The sequence below is a fragment of the Ammospiza caudacuta genome, chromosome 5, assembly GCF_027887145.1.
Source record: "Ammospiza caudacuta isolate bAmmCau1 chromosome 5, bAmmCau1.pri, whole genome shotgun sequence".
Lineage (NCBI taxonomy): Eukaryota > Metazoa > Chordata > Aves > Passeriformes > Passerellidae > Ammospiza > Ammospiza caudacuta.
The window spans coordinates 42,275,996-42,300,825 of NC_080597.1; the positions used below are offsets into that span (position 1 = coordinate 42,275,996).

General features: G+C 35.8%; 1 protein-coding gene across 1 annotated transcript in view; it reads right to left on the reverse strand.

The window, feature by feature from the left end:
* TRHDE (thyrotropin releasing hormone degrading enzyme) overlaps positions 1–24,830 on the reverse strand; it is a 205,094-nt gene that overhangs the window by 117,228 nt on the left and 63,036 nt on the right. The window contains exons 4-5 of the mRNA XM_058805431.1: positions 8,778–8,932; positions 3,067–3,180 (exon numbers count right to left, since the gene is read on the reverse strand). Coding sequence (XP_058661414.1) covers positions 3,067–3,180; positions 8,778–8,932 — 269 coding nt within the window. The remainder of the gene's footprint in view (positions 1–3,066; positions 3,181–8,777; positions 8,933–24,830) is intronic.

Genomic DNA, 24,830 nt, shown 5'->3' on the forward strand with positions numbered 1-24,830 from the left:
TTCCTCTCTCATTAAGATTATGCAAGCATGATGAAGTATGGCAGTAGATGCCTTCTGGACAACACAAGAAATTCCTGACATGCTGGAATGCTCAATAAAGTGTTGCAGCTCCATGGTAGTTGGCACTGTTATCCATTCATCTTTCCTTTTGTAAAATAGTCTATGAGACAATTAAAGAAAAACTGATAAAATGAAAAATGGCAGGGGGAAGAAATATTTAAGAAAGCTAAAGAACCTGGAGAAGAAGGAAAAGCCAAGACATAGGTTTCAGACAAGAATCATAGATCCCTGTTTTGTGCAGAACTTGGTGCTTTTGGTTTAAGTAGTATTGGTATGAACATGCCTAAAAGACAGCTCTTCTCAAGAGTCTCAGGTTCAGCCATACCAAGGCTGTGAATGCCTGATAAGATGGAAACTGAAAAATGCTCAGCTCTGCTAAAAGAGAAACATTTTCAGACAAGTCATATCAAAACTTTAGTGGTTTATAATCCTTAATGGTGAAAGCTTACATTCCTGTAGCCTATAAATATCAAGAACTTAGAGAGGAAGCTGCGGATAGATACCATTTTTTCAGGTGTATCCATTGCCCAAGTTGCATTTCCAGACAAAAGTGCTTTTTCTGGAATGCACTAACAGTCTTCTGCTTCTACAATTATCCAAAAAAGAATGCGACAAAAAGTCTTTAGTAAGCTAAAAATAAGCTGATTTTGACATTTTAATCCATGGGCATCTTGAGCAAACCTTCAAGGTTAACATTTCAAAATTATGAGGAAAAGAAGTTAGCTATCTGACTTTCCCAATTCTTTAGAAATAAAGAGGATTTTAGTTTATCACTGTTTTCCTGACACAAAGAGCTGTGGTAACATACATGATACATTTTTTTATTTATAATTCATAGGTGTGACTTACTACTGACAAAACACCAAACAGAATATTGGAATATTGCACTATTTGGCCATCATGACAGAAAATAAGGTTTCTAGTTCTTGTTTTTGCAACTTGTACTTCATCCTTCTCTTGTAAAAAACAGTAAGTTGCTTGGAACAGTTTCTCTTTTTACACATGATTGCTTTAATTTTTTCAAGTTTACAAATGTCAGTCAATATGTTTAAACAGCAAATGCACTTTATAGCAATAACAAAATTTTCAGCAAGACAAATTTCAGTAACTGTAACTCTTGCTTCCTCTTCCTACAATATGTGTAGTCAACATGCTGATACACAACAGTATTGATTCCTACTCTAGTAGTCTGCAAAAGAATGAAGTATGATTAAGCCATTTTGAGTTTCATCTCATTTTGTCATCATTTAAATATGTCAATATGATCATTTTTATATCAAAGGCCAAAGATATCCAAAGCCTTATGAACAATATATGTCTCTCTTTTTTTTTTAATTTAAGGAAAAACTTGATAGATTAATACTTTTTCAGGCACAGCAATATTACGTAGTTAATTCTAATTTATGCAGCACATTTCTGATTTCCCAGTTTAACTGCCATCCCCTGCTCAATCCACTCTTCTTGCTTGTATTCTGCTAAAATGCCAAGATTTCACATGATGGGCATGTTATTTGCATAACAGTGAACATTATATTCATTCCACAGAAATTTCAAGCAAATATACTATATTCCAAATGACTTCTTAAGCATAGTAATTCTGAATTTGTTAGACTGATTATGTGAAGAACAAATGACTGATGATTTGAAGATAAAATTCAGTGTATAAATGTTGTCATCTATGACACTTCACTATGCTAAAAACACAAAGGCCTGCCAGATTTCATTGCATTCATAATTAGAATCATTACATTGTAATTCAGGTTGTGTTCTTTATAAAGATGAATAGAATGAGTTTTAATATAGCCAAACCCAGGGAAACCCAACAAGCCTACCTATGCAACAAAGTTGTCAATTCAAATAAAGGTTTGTTTTCCTTTTCATAATGAAATTATAAATCATAATTGACACCTGAAAGAAAAAATTAAAATACTACAAAGAATTCAAATTTCACAAGAAGCATAACTAACTCAAGAGTAACCTGTATACAACTATTTTTTTTAAATTGGTTTTAACTCATAATTATAGCATCTTCATTTTATGGTGCCATAAGTTAATGGGATAAGTATACTCAAGAAAGCACATAGAAATGGAAAAAATATTCAAACATTAGTTTTTAAGAGCTTAAGCAAAATATCCAAGCCCCAAAAACTCTGTCAGACAATCATGACCTATAATAAATGTTTTGCCACATAATCAAACATATATAAGCACAAAAGGTTAGCAAACATTAGCACGCGTCCAAAGGACAATAAAAATCTCTATTGGAACCTTCAACACGGTCTCATATATGAATTCCTTGCACTGAGGTCTCATCTCTCTTATTTTTCTTACAAATATAATATAGCTAGACTACAGCAATTCATAAAAATTCTGTCAAGAAACAATATGATATAACAGAAGGACTCCAAAATAATGTCCCATTATGGAATTCCCAGTTCCCTCAGAGAGTTCCTGTATTTGCACACTGGTTGAAAAAGCATGTCCCACTGTGTACAGCTACAAACCATACCAAAACATAAATTCTCAATTTATGCAACCAATGTTAATTTAACATTTACTTTAGATATGCAAACAATAGCAGGAAGATTAAAAGAGTATATTTAGGGAGACAAGAACAGAATACTGTAAGAAAAAATATGCTCATTTTCATAGAATGTTTTAGCCAAATATTTCTTTCCAATTTATCTTGTGGATAAAATTCAATGTTCTCAATGTTTTAAAAAATAGTCCATGTTAAATCATAACTGCTTTAATCAAAAATATTTCTAAGCAGAGAGACAGTAGCTATTTTAATGCTGGGTTACGATAGACACAACATTATTTCTTTTGCAATAAATTGCAGATTACACTTTTGCAATGCTGTAAAATTACTTCACACCTTGCAATTTTGCTTCATTCAACATCTGATGCTTGTATGCATCATTTGGTACTTTTCAGCAGTCCCTGTCTAACAGCAGAGCAACTTTTCTGTGGAGTCTCCACACTAACAAAATAGAACTGACTTACCATGTTCCACCCTGGGTAGAGGTAGTCTGTCCCAACAAACTCAAAATAGTGAGCAAAACCTTCTTTCAACCACACATCCTCCCACCAAACTGGAGTCACAAGGTCACCAAACCACTGGAAAAACAAAAAGTTCACAAGAACAACTTTAACAACCTTTAGGAAACCATGTTTGCATATATTTCACCTAGACAAACACATTCTCCACTTGTATTAATAAAACAGTAGTTTTTACCTCACACTGAAATTCACTAACTGTATTTCCCCTGTGCTAATTAATTCAACATTACAGGATGAACAAGTTAATGAAGTAAAACATTAGAAAAGAACAAGCAGGGCAAAAGAACCATTGAGGACAGTATTCACAGTGTCAAGTTTAGTTCTCTGAAGTAGATGCTCACCTAGGTTTAACAGACTAACATACACACTGGACAGAAAAAGGCTTCTAACTCAAGTAATCTGATCCATTACATGGGAATTTCATGATGCATAGTGTGAATAAAAAAACCCATATATATGAGAATGGGAACACATTCTCCACCCCAGACCTAAATTTTAGCATTTCTTTCTCCCTGCTCTCTGCCCACTAACATCTACCATACTACTGATGCTCCTCTCCTTGGCAGGTTTCTTAAAGAAAGCAGCTTTACACAACAATGCCAGCTCTCTGTGGGTAGGACTCAGAAGCTAAAAAGCAGGAAGTTGATGGCATTTACAGTAGATACTAGGGTATGTGAGATACCCACAAAGGCCCAGGAAATTTCAGACATGACTTAAAGGACAAGAGCAGCCTTCACAAACAGCCATCAGAAGCAGAGGTATCTGAAATGGCAGGGCAAGGCAGGAACACAACCTGTTCACAGAGTATACCTCAACAGACACAACTCTCACTCTCACAAGTACAGGACTTGTAGGTGTCAGAGGGATTTTACACAGAGCTAGGATGATCACTGGAAAACAGATGAGGACTGGAATTCATAGGAAACCAGATGTCATATATTCTATCTGCTGATGGATGATCCTGTTCAAATTATTATTTAAATGCTTGTAATATGTAACCTGAATAATGTTACACCGGTGGTAAGAACAAAAACATTGACAGTATTATGAAAACCTATTTCATACTCTCTGTAGCATCTCTTCTGCCAAAAAAATAACAAAACTTTGTTGAAGTAACATTATCTTCCAGTTTTCTCTTAATATTTATAAAAATATTAGAGAGATAATTTTGAGCTTTCATGTGTAAGCAAGCTCTAAAAATACAAAGAGGGAGCAGAAAGTATTCTAGAGGGAAAAACTCAGGTCAGAGCAGAGGAACTGATGCTGAAGTGTAATGAGAGTGAGGAAAGAGTGAAAGCAGAGATGGCCCATAAGCAGTTTGATTTCATGACAGCTGGCTTGTTTGAAGGGTTTGTCTGGGACCTGAATGAAAGATGTCACTTCTGAGCATGTCTTTGTGGAGTGAGAATGACATGCACAGAAGGATCCGTATTGATGTGAACACTGGAGCTTCAAAGGACAGACTAGCAAGCAAAGACCAGACTAGCTGGAAGATTACCAGAAATCCACATAAGGTTCAGCAAACAGAATTCAAATGAAAACAATGAATAAAAAAATGGCAATGAATGTCTCTGAATACCACCTTAAGAATTTAGAGAAAAAAGATGAGGTTGCTAGAAGTCATGTTCATACACTATGTGAAGCTAAACTTAATGCACACTCAGTATGCATAATGTAGTTGAAGGCTATCAATAAATTAACTCTCTACAAAGCCACTAAACATAGATCCTGATCTTAAGAACATTTAACTGAAAAGACAAAGCAATGCTAGAAATATATTCATATAGCTTCTGCAGAATTTAAAACAATAAAATGAATATAACTTTCATACACCAAGAAGTATGGAAGCTAAATTCATACCAGAGTAGGCTGCTTAAATGATTTCTAATGACTAAACATAACAGCATTTATTATAACAGAGTTTATTTCCTGAATTACAGGAGTACTACTGAACAAATATGAAACCAGTGGTACAACTGTCATTTTGAACTATGACTAGTCAGAGAGACTTTTAGGAAATAAAGGTTTTAAAGTCCATAATACCTCATCCTGTAATTTGAATTACTAACATTAATTTATGGTGCTACAAAAGAGAATTTCTTCTACTCCTTTTTGAGTTTTCTGGGTTCATTTGTTAATGATATAATTAAAATTATTTGTTTAATTATCCACCTAAAGAAAGAATTGTTTTAAAGGCATTAAACCGGTATGTGATATCAATATGACAATGTAGGGAATTCACTTAACTACTTTTGAACAGTATCAGAGAGAGTTATGGATGTCAGAGACAGAGCAGTACCCAGAGGCTGTAAGCAAGAAAGCCAAAATTTTCCAGCAGAAAGGTGCCATTATCTTCCTAGGTGTTACATGTCTCAAAGGAAAACTGTAATTAAATTTCTTTAAGTAATTATTTATTTATTTATGTATTTGACTATAGGCTCTATCTCCCTGGAGTGAAGACCATCACTTCATTTTGAAATGTATTGATCACATAAATTTCTATTCTCCTTCAGGTATTATGTTCAACCTGATATGCAGAAAGTACTTAATTTACAGATACACTGAAAGGACACTCTTTTCTATACTTTTTTTTGGAGATTATTAAAAAAAAATGTTGATTTAGAAGTTTTTAATTTTCTTTCTGCTTTCATGCTTCTGTAACTCAATCTGTCACACCAAGTTTTGTGCTCAGGTGGGAAAACTATCACAAAAAATAATGATGCATAAATTCAAATTACTCTTTCTTCAAAGGCTATAGGTGGAACTGATCTACGATATGCAAATAAAACTGATTACTACCTTAAAAGAATTATTTTAATAAATTATGGTAATTATTTCAGGCTATCAAATTAAGCTGGTGGAAATACATGTGTTTTGACCAACTCATCTTTTGGAGCTCGTAGGACAAGATTTTATGCCAAAACACTTATGACCAATTTTCTTTTTAATTAAACAAAAAGTGTTCTGAAAGAACACTCAAGCTGAAATATCAAAAAATAGCACCCTACAAAACTATTGAACCAACACTACTGAAGTAACTTTATTGCATCTCTCCCAACACGTGTACCTAAAATACCTGGTCAAACATGAGAAGTCAGCTATGAAGAAACTGGACACGAAATCCTTTCTTACACACTTTTTACTTGGCTTTTAGCAACCACTGAATTTTTCCTTTTGCAGCGCTGTCTCTCATTTTTATCTGTCTTGAGGACTGTGCTCAAGCATTAATACAGAGCAGGTTTGGTAATTACAATTTTTAAAAAGTCAAATCTAAAGGCAAGAATACAGATTTTTAATATTAATCTGGTTTCTCTAATCTTGGAAACATTAGCAAAGAAATTGCTGTGTTACTCTAAGTAACAGGTCTCTCATACAGATCAGTTTACTACATGCTCAGATATGTTCCATAAATCTTGAAGTCATGGATTTAAAGTCAGGGAAACTGGACAATGACACAATTAAAATAAAATTTAAAAAAAAAATCCACACAAATTTTAGAAGAGTTTCATTTTCCCCTTCCCTGAAATCTAAAAAAAGCCCCAATAAACAAAAACCAAAACTGGCAATGTGGATTCCAGTTTTGCTTGCACCAGAGAGAATTTGGTTAATTTTTGTTATTCTATGTGTAAAAATGAGTGAAGGGGAAGAATATTAATGCATCACCAGAGGCTAACAGGTGATATGATGCACAGCCAAAGACAATGAAAAATGCCGTGAATAAATAACAATTAAACAGCAGAGGCAAGAGATCCTGGACCTAACCTGGTCTTGGTTCAGTACATTTTCATCTAAGATTGTATCATTTAGAGCTCCTTGAGGGGCTTCTGAGTATGGTAAGATAAAGATAGAAAAAAGGGCTAAATAAAGACAATGTGATGAAGATACTAGACAGTGGTTTTTATGTTATATTTTTTTTTAGTTTTCTCCCTTTAAACTTTATTTGCAGGTGAATAATCCATATTCTGTGTGACAATTCTGCATCCAAAAAGTAGAAAAAATGGTCCTTTAACTTCAATTTTTTCTGTCTTGTCTAGCTACCCAGTGAAGTAGCTGAGCAAATACCTAATCTGCATGGTACTGAAACAGAACCAGCAGCAACAGGAATAGAGGAAGTTACTTTTAATTAAGCAAACAGCGCTGGAAGTAATATCAACATGGACATCAAGTAAACCTCCTCATCTGCAGTTTTACGGTCACTTAAATGCACTTTATGATCATATTTCTACCTTAAAATAAATTCACCTATAGTTTTTGCTCACTTCATGATCCTCTAAAATTCCCACAACAATGCAAAAAGGCTTCAGTGTCTATGAGAATTAAATAAACAAACTTGGCCAGTTACTGATGTGATAATTGCCCATATCTGAAGTACAAATTGCTCTGGAAGCAGAGGAAATTATCAAAGCAGTGCAAAGAATAAATGGAAGTAATGAAACTATTTCAGAAAAACCAAGACTTAAGGTGAACACTTGGGAATAGTTACTTACTATCAGATTTAATCAAAAGCTTTTAAGGGAAGCCATATAACCCTGTAATCAGGAGCACAGAACCTGGCACTACAAACACATCACGTGGAAAAATCCAATACTCACAGGAGCTGGGACTTGATGACCTAATGTATGTTTTCCACACATGGTTCCTAAGGCACTGTAATTTTTCTAGCTGAACTGTGTACTACTCTATTACACTGCACAGTGAAGAGCTTATAGCAAAATCAGGTGATAGTATCAAGATCAAACCAGCAGTAACTTTCAATAAAAATTTCCTGTTTTAGTTGAGGACTTCATATTCATTGACCAATGAGCATTATTTTCAGGTTCATCTCCCAAAACGCCATTTCAATGACTTCCTTTCACATGGTACTTTTTATTTGCAGAAAGTGTTAAGAATTTGCATTGCCTTTAAAGAATACTGTGTAAATTCACAGATGTAAGCCATGGTGATTACACAGTAGGATTTCATTCATTTTAACCTGAAGGCTATGATTATGCCTCTTAGGAGTGTAAGAAAGCGTTTCCTGCCCCTGTAGCAAATTTCTTCAATAACATTTGCATTCAATTCAATATTACTAACACTTGTAATGTGTTTAGCTTGAGATAAGAAGATGGGAAAAATGTAAAATAAATTGTAATACGGGTTTATTATTTTAAGTTTTCTTATTGACACAATAGTTTCTGTACACATAAAGACTCACTTATCCACTGTTGGTGAACAGAGAGGGTCAATACCAAACTGGGGAAAAAAAACTAAGAAAGAGAAAATGGATATATGTATATACCACAGAAGACAAAGACTACTACTAAATTGATTTCAGCCAAAATATTTTTTGACATGAACATGAAACTTAGCATGAATCTGCTATCAACAAATTTATTCTACATACCAGTAACAAATACAGTGACACACATCACACAGAATATACTGCTACGGAAGACAGAGAAGCTGTTTATTGCTACCAGTTTTCTCTTCTAAACCCATTTTGAGTCTTCACAGTTTCTGTGTTGGAGGGATTTGTCTTACAGATCTCCATGTTCCATGGATTCCAGCTACAACAGAATTCACAACCATTCATATGTACAATACAAATTCATTTTCAGTTCTGAAAAGCACATGCTTTCTGACATTAAGCTCAAATATGTGAACACCTTAAATACCTGATGACATAGCTCATGTACAATGACCATGGTGACATCCAGTAGGTATAAAATAGAAGAAATGCTTGGATCTAGCAGTATCCTTTGCTCCACAAAAACACTCAGTCCCCAGTTTTCCATAGCAGCATATGGATGCTTAGGCACAGCCAACAGATCTAGAAACAGAAAATATATATGTTAACTCCTTGTGGGAGCTACTATGCTGAAGAGCTATTGTAAGAAGGACCACAAATCATCACTAAAAGCATTTTATATAACATACATGGGGAAAAAAAAGCACTCTGGTAGTATTTCTTAGGAAACATTAATAAAGTATTCATTTTTATCTTATGCCACTATCTGCTCACAAATGATAACCATGTTATTGATGTAATACAGTACTAAGTATTTCTAACGAAGGTTTTTATATAGAATCCAGCTTATTTACAACACCTTGTTGATTTACTTCTGAGTTTGATACTGCTTCAAATGTTTACTATACCATATCAGCACAGTAACACAGACTCTTACTACAAGCATTTTTTTATCTTTTCATTAAAGCAACTCCTTTATGAACATCTTACACATCAAACTGTATGTAATGACTGACATTTAGGGGTGCACTGAAGAAATATCGTTTCATAACATCAAGAAAAATGGCAAATGTTCAGAATCCCCAGTTCTTACTGAACAAGGCATTTTACAATGTACACTGTTGCTAGCATGCATTCTCTGGGAGCAAGACTGCTGACAGCCACCTCTCAGCCCTGCCAGCTGGAACAATGGAACCATATGCAACTTAAGGAACTGTAGTTCAGTTTTGTATTTATTGAGAAAATATTAGGAACAATATGGGATGGTCCTTCATCGAGTAAAAAAAAGCACCAAGGAATCTGTCCCTGTGGCATGAGGCTGAACAACTCAATACTACAATACATGTCTTATAAAAATCTTACTGCCACGATTGAAAAGGAACTAAATTGACTACCAGTCTGGAAAGAAATCTAAAATTGCAGTAAATTTCCTTAGGTTCAATATAGGTTTATAAACGAACCAATACACAACTCTGCTTCATGGCAAAAAATTTCTGGAAGAGCCCAGAAACAACTTGTTTGTCTATTTGAAGCCCAGTACAACCCATGTGCAAATCAGACAGCATTTTGGAAGCTGCAATGTGACATCAGCATGTTGCTCCCTCCAGTCAAACTAATTAGCCTGACTTCTTAATTAATTAGCCTGGCTGCCACACTCCTCCCTCATTTGTCTCTACTACTTCTGCTTCCAAAGCTAGTTCATTGGCAGTTATCACAAGTCTGTCTAGGTGGTCCTTCACTGGGTGACTTCCTAACATGAACAAGTGAAATTCTGACCTAATTATTCTAAATAACACTATAAATTGTATTACAGCATTGACACTTCTCCTAGGTTTGTCTGTTTTGGCTTGCCAATGCATGTGCTGGAATTGGCTTGGAGAACAAACAGAAGTCCTGCTCCAAGATTCAAAGGAAGTTGCCACTGAAATACTGGGAAATGAGAATTTGGGCATATTCTGGCATTCCTAAAAAGGGCCTGCTTTAAGAAGCATAAAAATACCAGCCTCCTAGTGAATTCAAGGCAAGTCTAGTAGCTACTTCCCAATACATGCAGAAAACATCCAAATCACAGAGACACACTTCAAATGTTAAAAAATAAATATTTTATAGAAAAGCAAACACTAGAACACAAGCCTAATTAAAGAAAAAAAGGAAAAATCCAAAACATGGTGCTCAAAATAAGGCACGTAAATTCGAAACTACATGTTTTCCTTTTCTTCTTCAGTTGAAGCTTGAACTGTACTATTTTTTTAGAATAACTGCAATTTTTTATACATTACATGCAAAATGAAAAGCTCCTGTCTGCTATACAAAGAAGGAATAGGGATGGGAGTGAAAAAAAAGACACAAACATTACCACGTGGAATCACTGAAGTTAATGGTAAGTTTTCATTAACATTAAACAGGGATCTTTCCCATTCTCAACTCTCTAAAGGAAGCCATAACTTCTCTTACACCAATTAAACTTTCCCCCAAAAGGTGTCTTCAGAAGATGAATACTGTTCTTATTTACCCCAATTAAGTTTCCAGCACTTCCCTTTAAACACAGAAAGAACAAGCACAAAAGTAAAACCAAGTCCCTATTTTTCACTGGTCCTTTCAACTCTTTATTCTCCTTTTGGTTCATTTGTAGTTTTTGGTCTTTCTTTCCAGCCAAAATGGATAGATTTTGTCAGTGTCATCCAGTAATAAACTGGAAAAACTCTTGCAGAACTGGGAAACAAGGGTGAGGTCTCACACTAAACACATTTATAGGCTAATTACAGACTGTCTTTCAGTGTTTGTGTCATTGTTATTGCTTTTCTGGTTTGGACTGATACTTTACAACACTGACACACCAACAAAACCTTCCAATCTGATGGACAGATAAGTGCCTTGCAGGAAGGCAGCCACAGAGGGATATTTTAAATCACTTTCATCCAACGTAGCCCCATTTCTCTGCAAGCCTGAAAAGTCCTTTCACGCACTGGCTACTGCTGAAAGGGCTTTTTTGAGAGAGAAAACAAAACATATTAGATAACCCTGTCAGTTTCCAGAATGGTAATCCCTGCAGGTACCGATAATGTTGAGTGAATATGAGCACACTATCATTTCCTAGTACAGAGACTGATACACTACACTTTAATGCCAAAGAGACTTTCTTAATCTCCACTGACTGACAGAATGGTCTCTGAAAATACTCGTCGTCATGAAATTTTTTGCTTCTTATTGTCTACATCTAAATTCTGAATATCCAAGTCTCAATGTTAATTTTTCAGTGGTTGGTCTTTGATAGCTTCAAAAATTTCTACAACCTTTAAATAAAATTCCAACCACGTCTAGTTTTGTGGTAAAAGACACAATAATCTGTATCTTTCTCTGGGGAGTAATAAACGCTTCATTTCAGAGGAACAATGTGTGATGTTCAAGTCTCAACATGAGAATTTGTATTTCCCTGTTTATCACACCATTAGAGCCCTGAGCAAGGTATCCTATGATTCTGGAGGTGACATCTGTTAAGGTTTTAGTGTCATTTTTAAGGAGTAAGGTACAAAGGGAGGAGTGATAATGCACATTTTGATGGAAATATCATTCAACATATTACTGCACAAAAGTGTTCTGCACTAACTGCAAATTGGGAACTACTGAATATCTAACAGCTTGTGTACATGCTGCATCCAGTCACTCTGCACACTATTTAATTAAATTCTTTGTAAAGCACTTGTGAATGTTTGATTATGTGGATATTGCTGGGGAAATAGAAATGTGTGTTATTGCTTGCAGAGAATAATATCCTCATGCGTCATAAAAGTGTTACTTGAGATTTCCTGATACAGTAGTGCAGAGTCCCATGCAGTGCTGGAATAATAAAGGGTTTCTACCTCCTGGCTTCCACAGAAACTAAATTCATGACCAACAAGTAAAATTTATACATCTAAAATAAAATCACAAGACACGAATGTGTTGGAGCTTCACACTAACATGCTATACTGGTACAATTATTTGAATAGAAGGACAGCATTTGGATTAGATTAATAGATTTAATAAATTTTTAAAAATCTATTTCTGTGTGACTTTCATGAAAAAGAAATTAAGTTACAAAAATTGTACATAGCTCAACAACTTGTTTTATTTCCAAACATTTAATTAAGGCATCATAACTATGTGAGCTTACATCAAAATATAATCCTCTGATATTATCAGCAAGCTATCATCATACTGCAAAATAGAAATTAGCAATTTCACACTTAAGTTGGCCACAAAGAAAATACACATTTGATGGGGATTTTTTTATCTATGAACTTAGTATCTGTGCAATTTGTACAAATGATACTGTTTTTCAATCTTTGTCACTCAGTCACGGTATCTTCTAGGTTCTGTTAAAAACCATTATATTCCCCAAAGCACAAACTGGGAACATCACTCTTACTTTAAATGATAGCAAGGTTAGAACAGAAAAGGATTAAATGCAAAAAAATCCAGCTCTCTCATGCAGAGTGCCATGGATCTGTGGGGCCTTTCCCCCCACCCCCCCTTAACCATCCTACTCTCTTGCAAACATCAAAGCATCGTCTTCATCACGGTGATTCTACTACATTTAACCACCTCCATTTGAAGCTGGACAAGTATATTGCACCCATGCACACATCCTCACTCTACATATAAATATGAGTGCATGAATATACACCAACAGACATCCACATTTATTAACATTATGCACTGCAATATTATTTGTTTTAGCTGTTGGTTGTAATGTAACCAAGGGCTAGATACTCCAGAACACATGACAGTATTAAATTTCTAATACTCATGACAGAAGTTAAAAAGCACTAAAGGGGAAAAAAAACCTAGATGTATGAATTATTTCTGCACATTTTCTGTTAGCATACAGGACAAGTCTCCCAAATAAATAGCTGAGACCCTTGAAACATCACAAGTTGTAAATGAGAACAAAGTGAGAGACGAGAATTTTCTGTCAAGCGTCTTTATGCATACATTTTCCTTAATAAACCCAGGAGGCATGCAGGGATAAACTATTCACTCCATGAACTCCATGTTTTTTCCTTATAATCCCTACTTTTATTACAAAAAATGACACTACAGAAATAATTTGAATTTATCTATGTGCCTCTCACAATGTTATTTTCGTTCATTTCTTCAAAAACTTTCTTCAGGATATTGGTGCAGGTATCTTGCTCTTGGGATTTCCACTTTTTTGGCAGCAAATTCAACAAGTTAAGAGGAAGCATGGACTAATATCAGTTTATTTAAGTCATGCCATAAGTATGTTTTTTGCTCTTTCCTAGTACTGCATAATGCAATCAATAGCTTTATTAAAGCTCTCTAAAGGCCTTGCACAATTTCCTAAATGAATGCTACTGTACCAATAGGAAAAAAAAAAAGAACTGTTTACCAGAAGAGTGTATATTTCTGCCACGCAGATTCCTTAATCAAAGTAATTTGTTTTACTAAGTAGAAGATGCTTTTCTGTAGCACAATACCATTTCATGATTTATACAGATTTTTAAGGAACAAGCCAAATACAAAAAGTGACAGATCTCATTAAAAAACATGAAGTCAAACAGTAGTTATTGTAAGAAATATTCAAATTTTCTACTGATAAAGAACTACTGATAATGGTACTTATAAGAAATATATAAATTAGCTGCTGATTTTTTTTTTCTGCACTGTTTGATTAGTATATGTCAAAGAAGTTTGTTCTGGAAAACCAAGTCACTTCATTATATAATTTCATCCCCTTAAAATATGTGGGGGAGGGAGGAGGCAGGCAGGGAAATGATACAGTGGGATGACACACCAAAAAACCAAACATCCCAGGGTTGGTAAAAGCTCTATCAAGCCCATATTTACCTTGAGACAGTTTGAAACACTCTATTTTCAGAAAATACTAAGTGCATGTTTCCTGAAAACTAAATCAATTCAGTATTTCACTTTTGGCAGTTAGGACCTAAATATCCTGAATTAGCTGTCTTTAAACTTAATAGTATTGCTCTGCCTTGTCCCAGTACACATTAAGTATTCAAACACACAGAAGCCACAAACAACCTGGATGACACTCCCACAGGAGAGCTTCAATGAATGCTTCTGTTCAGCCAAATGCTTATTCTGGCACCCATCAGTTTTTATCTCCAGGACTATACCACCACCACCCTTCTGTAAGCTTGACACTTCACAACCCACACGGACACTGGCCTGCAGAGTTAATGAACAGGTCTAAAAATGTTTGCTGTTATTCTGGTCAAATCAAATGGCTTGCTGCAGGCCCTGAGGAGAAATCACTACCACACAGCAGTTTATTGCTGGGGCTTTTATTGCTTCTTATTGCTGTACAAAGTATTACTTAACATTAACTGATATAAACAATGGATGGATTCTCAGAGCATTTGATACGTATAGCAGATGTTTAATGCAATGTGAATATTAAAGGATCCAAGAGGGAAAAAAATGTGGGAGAGAAAGCTGTGGAGGGAAAGGAGAAAGAATATGCAGAAACACAGAAAGAAAAACTGATATGTTTTCAAGCAACTGAGCCTTGACACTGGGTGACAGCTAGTTTATAGTTTCAGAAAATAAAATAGAAATCTGTTGATTTTATTTGACTTGCATATCATTAAATTTCTTTCAATTTTGATACCCCCAGTCCATAGATCATTGCTTTGTTATTTCAAAGTATATCAAATGATTCAATGTTAAAATGAAAAATGAATGCAATCGCCCATTGAGGATGAATTGTGCATGATCCAGGTTGTATCGATCTGCACAGGAGGAATGCTTTTCTATTAAAATAATACCTGGACAGATCATTATGAATTTCTGCTCAGTATTAAACAAGGAAAAAAAAATCTTTCACAAAGTTTCTTTATAAATATAAACTTTTTTTTCACAGTTTCAGCCTTACGTGGGAATTCAAACAGGGAGCTGTATGGCTCAAACTGGGACACAGGCTGAAATGAGCTCAGGTTTCTGTTACTCCAGGTAACAGGGGTAGTACTGTATATGCATCCTCTACAGGATGTAAACAACAGACAAACAGAGAAAATACATTGCCACTCCCAACACGGAAATATCCAGAGAGAGGAAAAAACAAGAAATTCTTTTGTTGCCTTCATAAATACTGTTTCTAACGTAAATACTAAGAGCACTGACACGATGGAAAATTGCCAACAGCCATTTTCCTACCACCAGAGTTAATAGAGCATGAGGATTCTATGGTTGAAAACAACACGACACTGATTACTGAGCACTATCAGTATGAATGCTGCTGCAAAGAAAATGATCAAGTGCCACTGCCATATTCCTTCTCTTTGCTGCAAAATCAAGGTGCAGGTACACAGAAAACTCCAGAACTCCATTCTACTTAAGAGTAGTAATGAGATTTATTTTTTTTCATCTGGCACACATTAAACTGATTTGCACCACAGTAATAAAGAGATGAATGTCTGCATATGTGCAACACTCTATATACCAAGATTTACCTCTTTTATGTTTGCTTTAAAGTGAGATCACATTCACAGGTGATGGGCACAGTTTAACAGGGAAAGCAGAAATAGGAATTTTGCAAAGACAGGCAGTTATTTAGCATTAGCAGTATCTTACATTTCACCTGGAGATAAAATTACAATGTACCTAATCATATTCACTAAATCTGAAGGCAATGTTTTTGTGAGGACTGTATCTATTTATTTTCTTTTCCAGAGTAAGATGAAGAAATGCAAATGGACTGCGCTGTATAGCTCCTGAGATACTGTTTTTAGATCTTGCTGTGTATCCTAAGTCCTAGAATAGAGTTTATCTTACATTCTTATGCAAATACTTTCGATATAGTAGATCAGGATAAAACTTTACTATCTCAACACTAAAAATAGCATTCCATTCATCACTTTATTTATTAAATTATGCTAATAAAAGAATTAGTATGTTTCTATGACATATCACAATAAAAACCTATCACCTTTAATTTTAAAGAAACACAAGTAACAGAGGACTCACTTTGTCCTCATGCAAGTCCAAACTCCCTCCTTCTCACTCATAGCTAAGGATGCAACCATAAAAACTAAGTCTTATCACAGAATCCATATTCACAAGAGGCTCAAATTACACCCTGATGAATTAGAATACAGAAGTCCAAGGTGAACTCCTTTATGCATTTAGATTTCCTAGAGAGATTTAACTAAGTGAATTTACTACTTCACTCTGTTACCTATCAGCATGGGCACAGCCTGCCAACCATGAGCTGTGCAGCTCCTCACGACAGGCCAAAAAGTCAGTTAAAAATCACATATGCAAGACTGTGACAGAAAAAAAATCATGCCTCTGCACAGTCACCCTGCATTTCCCACAGTAAAACGCAGCACCAAAATCTGAACCATCAAGAAGCTTCACTTTCAAGCTGCTGGAGAGCTGAGTGGTGGGCTCCACCCTGTACCCACGCTGTTATGCAGAGGCAGGCAGTAACATGTCTCCAAATAAAGAGGGTCTGTGCTTAAGCATCTGAGCCCAGACTTAACCCCACATGGTTATCTGAGGGGGAGGAGAGAATAATTAAAAGAAATCAAAGAAATTAGCAAGATGGAAAAGCAGAATAGCTTCACCACAGCTGAAAATCTCTCTGAGCATGAAAAACAATGGGAAGAGCTGAAAATGGTGCTTCGTTCTGCACCTGGAAGCAACTGATACTAGTGACAATAAAGGCAACAATTAGAAAGTAGCCTTTTTCCTGACAGTTGTGGTTCCAGACACACTGCAAGTGTTTAATAGTTTCAGTTAACTCAGAGAGTAGAACCCAAACATGAAAATCTGTCACAAAAAAGGAATACTGCAAACTGTAAAAATAAAATACCCTAGGAAAGACATATTTGTTATCTGAAGTTACAAAAGAATAGTGACATACTAAAGAGTGACCAATACCAAATGAACTGTACTACTTAGTTTGGCAAGGAGCTAACCAGAACTGACAGCAAAAGAGATAGGGACAGGCCTGGGACAAGTATTTCAGTCAGACTCCTGACTTCCTCAGAAAAAAAGGAAAAGCAGAGCCTGGCAAACAACAGGAACCACCTAGTCCAGAACGAAGTTTACAGAGATCAGTCAGGTCTCTGACACAGAGAGTAAGATTGATAATCCAATATCCGACCAGAAAATAAATTCAAGACAGAAAATCATCCACCAATAACCCACCAGAAAATAAATTCAAGACAGAAAATCACCCAGAGCTCAGAGAACATGTGGAGCTGCACACAGTGACAGTCTGGACAAGCAACAGTCCTCATCAGAGTGGGGGATGAAATTCTGAAAAGGTGATGGATTACAGCTCTCCACTCCACCAACAGAGTGACTATACTGACAAGGGGGATGATGACAGCAACACTTACTCCTATTAGTATTTCCTTTTTACTTTCATGACACACAAATGCCCTAGGGTATGGCATTGCTATATTTTTATATTAAGCATGTCTTCTTTGTTCCCTTAAATCACATTTAAGCCAAATTCAGGTAAAAAAATCAGTCATACATTTTATCAATAACTTTCAAATCTGACAACATTGCTGAATGCTTACTAAAGTTATCACCAAACAGACAAAATCTATGTTTAATGTAGTTACACTGATCTGTACCTACATCCATATTGAGCTGGCACAGACAAGGAGGTAATCACAGCTCGGGTGCTCGTGCACACCTTATGTTTCACATTTTCCCTATCATCAAAAAATTATTCACAAGTTCTGGTCTGAGAATTCATCTGCAAATGATGAATGTCTCACTGAGTACCTTCAGGTGCACTCCTCCATTCCCTCTGAAATCTTCATAGTCCTTTGTCAGTTAAATCACAACAGGCTTTGAAATGTTCCTGGGATCTAAATGGATTTACATCTTTCATCCTCACTCCTTCTGTTTCCTCCTTTTTTGAGATGAAGTCTGTCCATTTTTCTTAATAGTGCTTGTTCACTTCCTTAGATATGCAAATATCTGTTTATTAGACTAAAAGACATCTTCCCTGCCAAACTGGCTGGTAAGCAGCTTCTTACTTCAGTGGGGGAGAACAACATTTTCCTCTCACTTTAGTAATTCATTTGCATTTTTTCAGTGTCTAATGTGACCTCCACCAGAGTTTACATTCTGTACCAATCTTTACTTGCATTATCCAAAGATCTAAACAAACACAATGTACACAGCTCATTGCTGAGACCAATAATCCCAACACACTAGTAACAAACCACTATGGGATAACAGTGGGCTTGCAGCAACTGAATCCCACTGCAGCCTTGCTATTCTCAAAGTTACAGCAGAGTAAGACAACTGCAGAATATAACAAATAAGAAAACAAAGTAGCTACATCATCCCTTGCTTTTGAACAAGGATGAATCTGCTTAAAATTGGAACTTTTTTACTGCCTACAAAAGGAAGTAATTTGAGAGGCCACTGATATCAGGTATTCCTGTGTTAGATGAATGTGCAAAATTCAGGCAGATGCCATTTGAAAAGGTTATGCATTCATCTTATGATGGCACAGACAGGGTATCAAGTTTTACAGAGTAACATTTCCTATGAGAAAAAACAGGAAGAGAAAGCAGCAAGAGGCATTCAACAACTTTGGAAAGATGGGAAAAAGGCCAAGCTAAAAACAAACACACACACACAAAAAAAAAAGCATAATGGATATACATTGGAAGTATTGTATTGGGAGTACAGAGAGCTGTTAGTGCATTGAGATGTGCAGGTAGAGTACAACAGCATTATCATCATGTCTAGCCAACATAAGAGACACTGAGAGTCCTTGGAATAATGAATTATATAACCAAATTTCTGCCAGATGTAGGGGGTTTTTAATCAGCAATTACTGTAACCATTACGGAGAAATCCTGTTTACAGACATCATAGAAGTCTGAAAAGGCAACAAGAACTGAGATAAAGAGATCTCCCTGTAATCCCACAGCCAATTCAGAAACAGGATGACAGAAAACATAAATCTAAATTTTTTAAGTACCTTTAACGTGGCATCAGGGCAGTCCTCTAACAGATTCACACAATGGTTGGGACTGGAAGGAACCATCAAGGGCCATCAAGACCCAGGGTACCGAAGACTATATCCAGATGGCTTTTGAGTATTCCTAAGGACTGAGACACCACAATCTCTGTGCTCCCTGGGCTTTAGCAGATTATCTTTCCAAGTTTAGTAGTCTGTCATTCTTTAAGATTTCATCAAACAGTTTGAATATTACCTCAAATTTAAATTAACAGAATAGAACAAAGATCAATCAGGCCTACATAAATCCACTACAATTTACAATCTTAGTTCAAAAGAGAGATTTTATGCTAAAGTCTGATTTAAAATATGTTTTAAATAACAGCATTTTGTACACTTTTACTAATTTATTTCCCGTAAAGTATTTTTCTGTTAGTGTCCGTGTTTTACTTAGAATACTACTCTGTGTAAACAGAGAACTTTTGTCATGGCCAAATGAAGAGTATTTTCAGTACTCAAGAGCCAGAATAATTGCAGACAAAGAAGTATATCTACTTTTTTTCACATATTTTGCATTTCACAAATTGCAGGGTGATGACCTTAACAATTCTATGAAACAGCTATGAAACAGCTTTACATGGTGCAGTTGTATTTGAGAGAAAACTACACAAAATGCAGTGACACGGAGAATTGAATGACCACATGAGTATCAAAGATGTGGAAGGAAAAACAGCAGTTAAGCTGAACAAGTAAAAGAAGCCATAAAAAGAAGTTTGAATAAAGTGAACATAAACCAGACAGAAATTCAGTTCAATCAGTTGCATCTGACAGGTACAGAAGCTGAGAACCTTCCTGATCTGCCCCTGGCAACAAGAAAGATACCAAAACAGATGTAGCACGTTCTTCTCCTGAAATAGCACTATTTGTCCAAGTGCAATCTTGTTTATGCCCCATGTTATACCATGACATTACAAAGTCACGGAGATAGATGTCTGCTCCCAGTACTACTAGCCCAATGAATATATAAACTTTTCCAATTATACAGAAATCAGAATTGTTTCCCTGAGTAGAATTCCATTCTCTGCATCACAAATTTAAACATTAAAGTTATATTAAAGTTATATTAAAGAATCATAACAAAGTTAGGTTCACAAACCTCATCAAAACTTGATAACCAATGAATAATTTACATTAAGATAATACAGGTCTCATTTTAAAATGTTTCTATTATGACTTTTCTCTGTTAGAATCATAATTTTCCCAAACCATCCTGCTTCATTATTATTTACAGAAAACACAATTTCTGATCATTCCTCTTAAAAGTAAAAATCCAATTAAAGATTTTGCTGCATCAGTGATGTTTGATGTTTGACTGAGCATACAGGCTTTTCTTTTCGGAAAATGTAAGAATAACTTGCACAAAACAAGTATTGTAATGTCTGCTAGAAGAAAGAGAATAAATTGCTAGATCTTCAGTATAATGACAGGCACAAAAGAATGCCTAGTATGGAATGAGAATTTAATAGTCCCTGAATTTAGGAAGTCTTTGGTCTGACTCCTACCTACACAGGGTACACAGCTAATTCAATGTGCACTATAGAAGCATTCCTAAAGATCTTAGTAATATTATGCAGAGGACCATTGCAGTTCTGTAGTGAACCTAGTAAGCCAGGACACCAAGTCAACAAATCATCTGCACTGGAAGTATGCGAAATTCACATGGAAGACTTTGAACCAAGTTCTCCTTCACACCACAGGCAGGACCTCTTCCTCCTAAAAGACAGGCTATTAAACAGTCTGAATGAAACACTGTTTACAAGTGGATCATGGGCCCTTTTCAACACTGGAACAATATAAATCAGATGCTAGTTCAAATGTAAAACAGATTCTAAAGGACTAAGACTTGCTTAAAGCGAATTATTAAGTATGTGAAAGATCAAAGTCAGCGCCCTACTGGCATCTGAGAATGCAAATGAGACATGCAGACAAGGCTGAAGAAAAACAAAGGAGAACTGAGGGATTCTTTCTTGGTGCAAGCATTAAAAATCTACTGGTTTAAATTAAACAGTAACAATTATATCAGTGGAGGAATCCTCTCCTTATCTCATCACTTTACTTGATGGAAGGCACATTACAGGTATTTCAATAAGAGGCCAATTTGGTTTGCTTTTTCGCGCTAGTATTTTGATACTTCTCAACATCTTTTACTCCTTAGGCCAGTTTTGTTCTGTCACTTTTAGTAAACACTGATTTCCCCCCCCCCCCCCCCCCCCCACCCCCATCTGCATTTCAAATAGAGCTAAAACAAGCAAGGGTGGTTTTGCTTAACACGTTCAAAGGTGCTGAACCTCCTCTGGCTAGGTGCAATAAAAATCCACAGCTGTAACCAGCTCTTTATGGATACCCCAATCCAAATTTCTTCTTTAAAGCTTCAAAAACTGTTTAAAGTAAGTCCAGTGCATTCTTCTTCAAAGATAACAGGAATGGTACTGTATTTTGTATTACCGTACATAATCTCAGTACATTCCTTGCTGTCTGCGCTGACTGGGAGTTCAGCTTGATGTCAGCTTGAAGGTATGGCAGTGATGGCCAAAGACAGTCATCTACAGAGACAAATTACTAGTGCCTCCAAGAATACCAGCTATCCTGCCAGCAAGAAAAAAATTAAACACATATTTATTAAAAAACACTTTTGTCCCTTGCCACAGCCATATGCTGCACAAGGAACTGCTATTTCATTTACAAGTGAAGGGGCAGTGTTGCAGTGACAATGAAAACTTCAGCGAATGGAGTACTATGCTTGACTAAGTGATGAGGTACAAGATTATTACCTATCCTTTCAAACTACAGCACTTGAAGTAACCAATGGAAAACTTTAGAAGCATCAGACAAAAGCTAAAAAATCCCAACCATCACTTTAGAATCTAGAGGAGGACATCCTTCCATTTGGTATTCAACATTCTATATACTCAGCTTTTTCCACAGACATTCTCTCATCATTTTAAAGTAACTATTTTTTATAAAATACTAAACTATTTCATTTATTTTTGTAATAAAAAAAATATTTTTGTAATAAAATAGCTTCAATTGAAAACAAATGTCCAAACACAATGAATTAATTGTATGCAATTGTATGCAATTGTATGCAATACAGAGAAATGCATAATTATAGAAATATATTCTAGCAACTAACAAAGAAAGACAAGGAACCCTGATGATGAAAGTTATCACAGAATTCTGCTACTTAGTCTATAGAGTATTAGTCCTTCTGACACTAGCAAAGTGTCTTTCCTAGAGATTTCAGCTCTTGAAGTGTTTTTCCATAGTCAGAGAATTGACTTGCATCAGCATGCCATCTGATTTACAAAAGTACTGCTGAAATCACAGCTAAGAGAGCACATCTCCAGGCACATGAATTCCAGTAATGACTTGGCCTGGTGAAAATCCAGGCATTCTGGCCTTCACATAACTGTCACTGTCAATTCAGCATACCTCTTCTGCCTCATTATATTTGTTAACTTCTCTCCTCTCCTAGTACTGTAATGATGTCTCCCTTCCTCTTGATCAAAACTCTTTATCTTCTTTCTGATTATATTAGATTACTGCCTTTCACACCCTTAGGTACATTTGCAATTTTCAGTGTTTGGATGCTGCAAAGGAGTAAGAAAAACTCAAGAGAGAACTGAATCTCATGTGACCCCCCCCCAAGAAAGAAAAGTAGTTGTGTCATGAATCCTTGAAATTCTTTGGGTGCATGTAATCAAAGACCAGAAAGAATCTCTTCACCAGCCTTCCTTATGCAGAATCAGCAATTCTACCTTTTTGACACCCTGTTAGTGTCTCACACTGACATCCCAGAAACTTTCCCCTGCATCACAGTGGTACAGGTCCATACTTATACTGGTCCAGTCTGTGCAGTAATACATGGTCAGCTTACCAAGCTCATACAGGAAATTTTATTTAACATATTTCCGAGCACAATGAAAATTTAGACCTCTTGGTCTCCCCTGTTTTCTTTCCAAATTTGAGGCTTTTAACTTTTGTACTAAAAGTTTTAAGGATGCTGCAAACAGTGGGGCAGTATTTTGTGGCTCCTTCTGAACTAAATTACTATTAAGTAGGCATCTGCAATTGAAGGTGACCAGATTTTGTTTTTCAATTGTTTTCTTGCAAGTCTGGTAATTTTCTATCCCTCCCTCTCCCACCAGCACAGTATATCAGAAAACCCTATCTGTATATCTCTGTGATCAGATGTCAGGTTGAAGGTAACATACTGATGTCAATATAAAATTGTAATAACCTGGTACTTCCTAGACTTCATACTCTGTTCAGGTCCACATTGTTTTCAGCACACTACTGACTGAATTTGCAGGAGTCTGTTACTTTCACTGAAGCAGGACCACTGATCCTCTTGCTTGCAACAGAATGCAAGAGGAAGAGCAGATCTGCTGCAATGTGTTTTTTCTTGACCATGTCAAGGTTCTGTATGGGTATATGAACAAAGACAGTGCTGGTAAAGCACAAAATGCTCAGGAAAAACACCAACTTAGGGCATACGTGAAGCAGCATTCTTCTGCACAGTTCCAGACTACATCTATCTTCCTTTGCCACTTGATGCAAAGCTGTGTCTGCCAGCCCAAATAGGAAATATGTTCGACGTGATTGAATGGCTCATCCAAATATGCTGAAGTGGCACACACTGCCACCTCATTGTAATTTTGCACCAATAAATCAACAGTTAAAAGGCATATAATACAAGGTGACTTGAAGTGACTGTCATTAATTATGTTCTATCTTTTGCTTAGTAACCACCACAACACAGCCTTCAATAAAACTAATCCTAATTACAGTCTGACAAGTTTCCCAAATTATGCTTATGATTTATTTTAGCATGACAGTTTTGGAAACTGCAAGAGCTGTTCACTTCCTTTTTATTTCACAAGTATATCCAGCAGTTACAGTCAGAGATAAACAAATATGTAAAAAGTGACATTTCAACATCGAGGAAGCAGCAAAGTCAGTGACAGAAGATGCTAGTGTACCGTGAAAATACTAAAAATTAAACTTTTAGTAACCACAGTATCAGTTTCAGAAACTGATAAAAAGGTGGCAACTTCCATCCAATTCCTTACTGGAGCAAATTAATCAAAAATTCTCTCCTGCACTTCATTAAAGACTTAAAAAGTACTTTCTTCTATCTATTTCGAACCAATCTCCTACCACTTTTGATGAGCATGAGAGGTAGTAGTGTCCCTTGCAGGACTTGATGAACTATAGTTCTGCATGAATTCATTTACAGTTTTATCCTTCTCTTTAATAAACTCTCTGTGAAAAACCCTCTTAATAATGTATTTTTTACTCTCAAAGCCAAACTGTTTTGGATAAAAATAGGGGAGACTAGAAAGAAGGGAGAAGGAGAGAAATTTTTAATTTTTAATTCCACCTTTCAGAATAATTCTCATCCAAATAATTTCAACATTGTGAAATACATTTTTCTTTGTTGTTACCCTCCTTTTC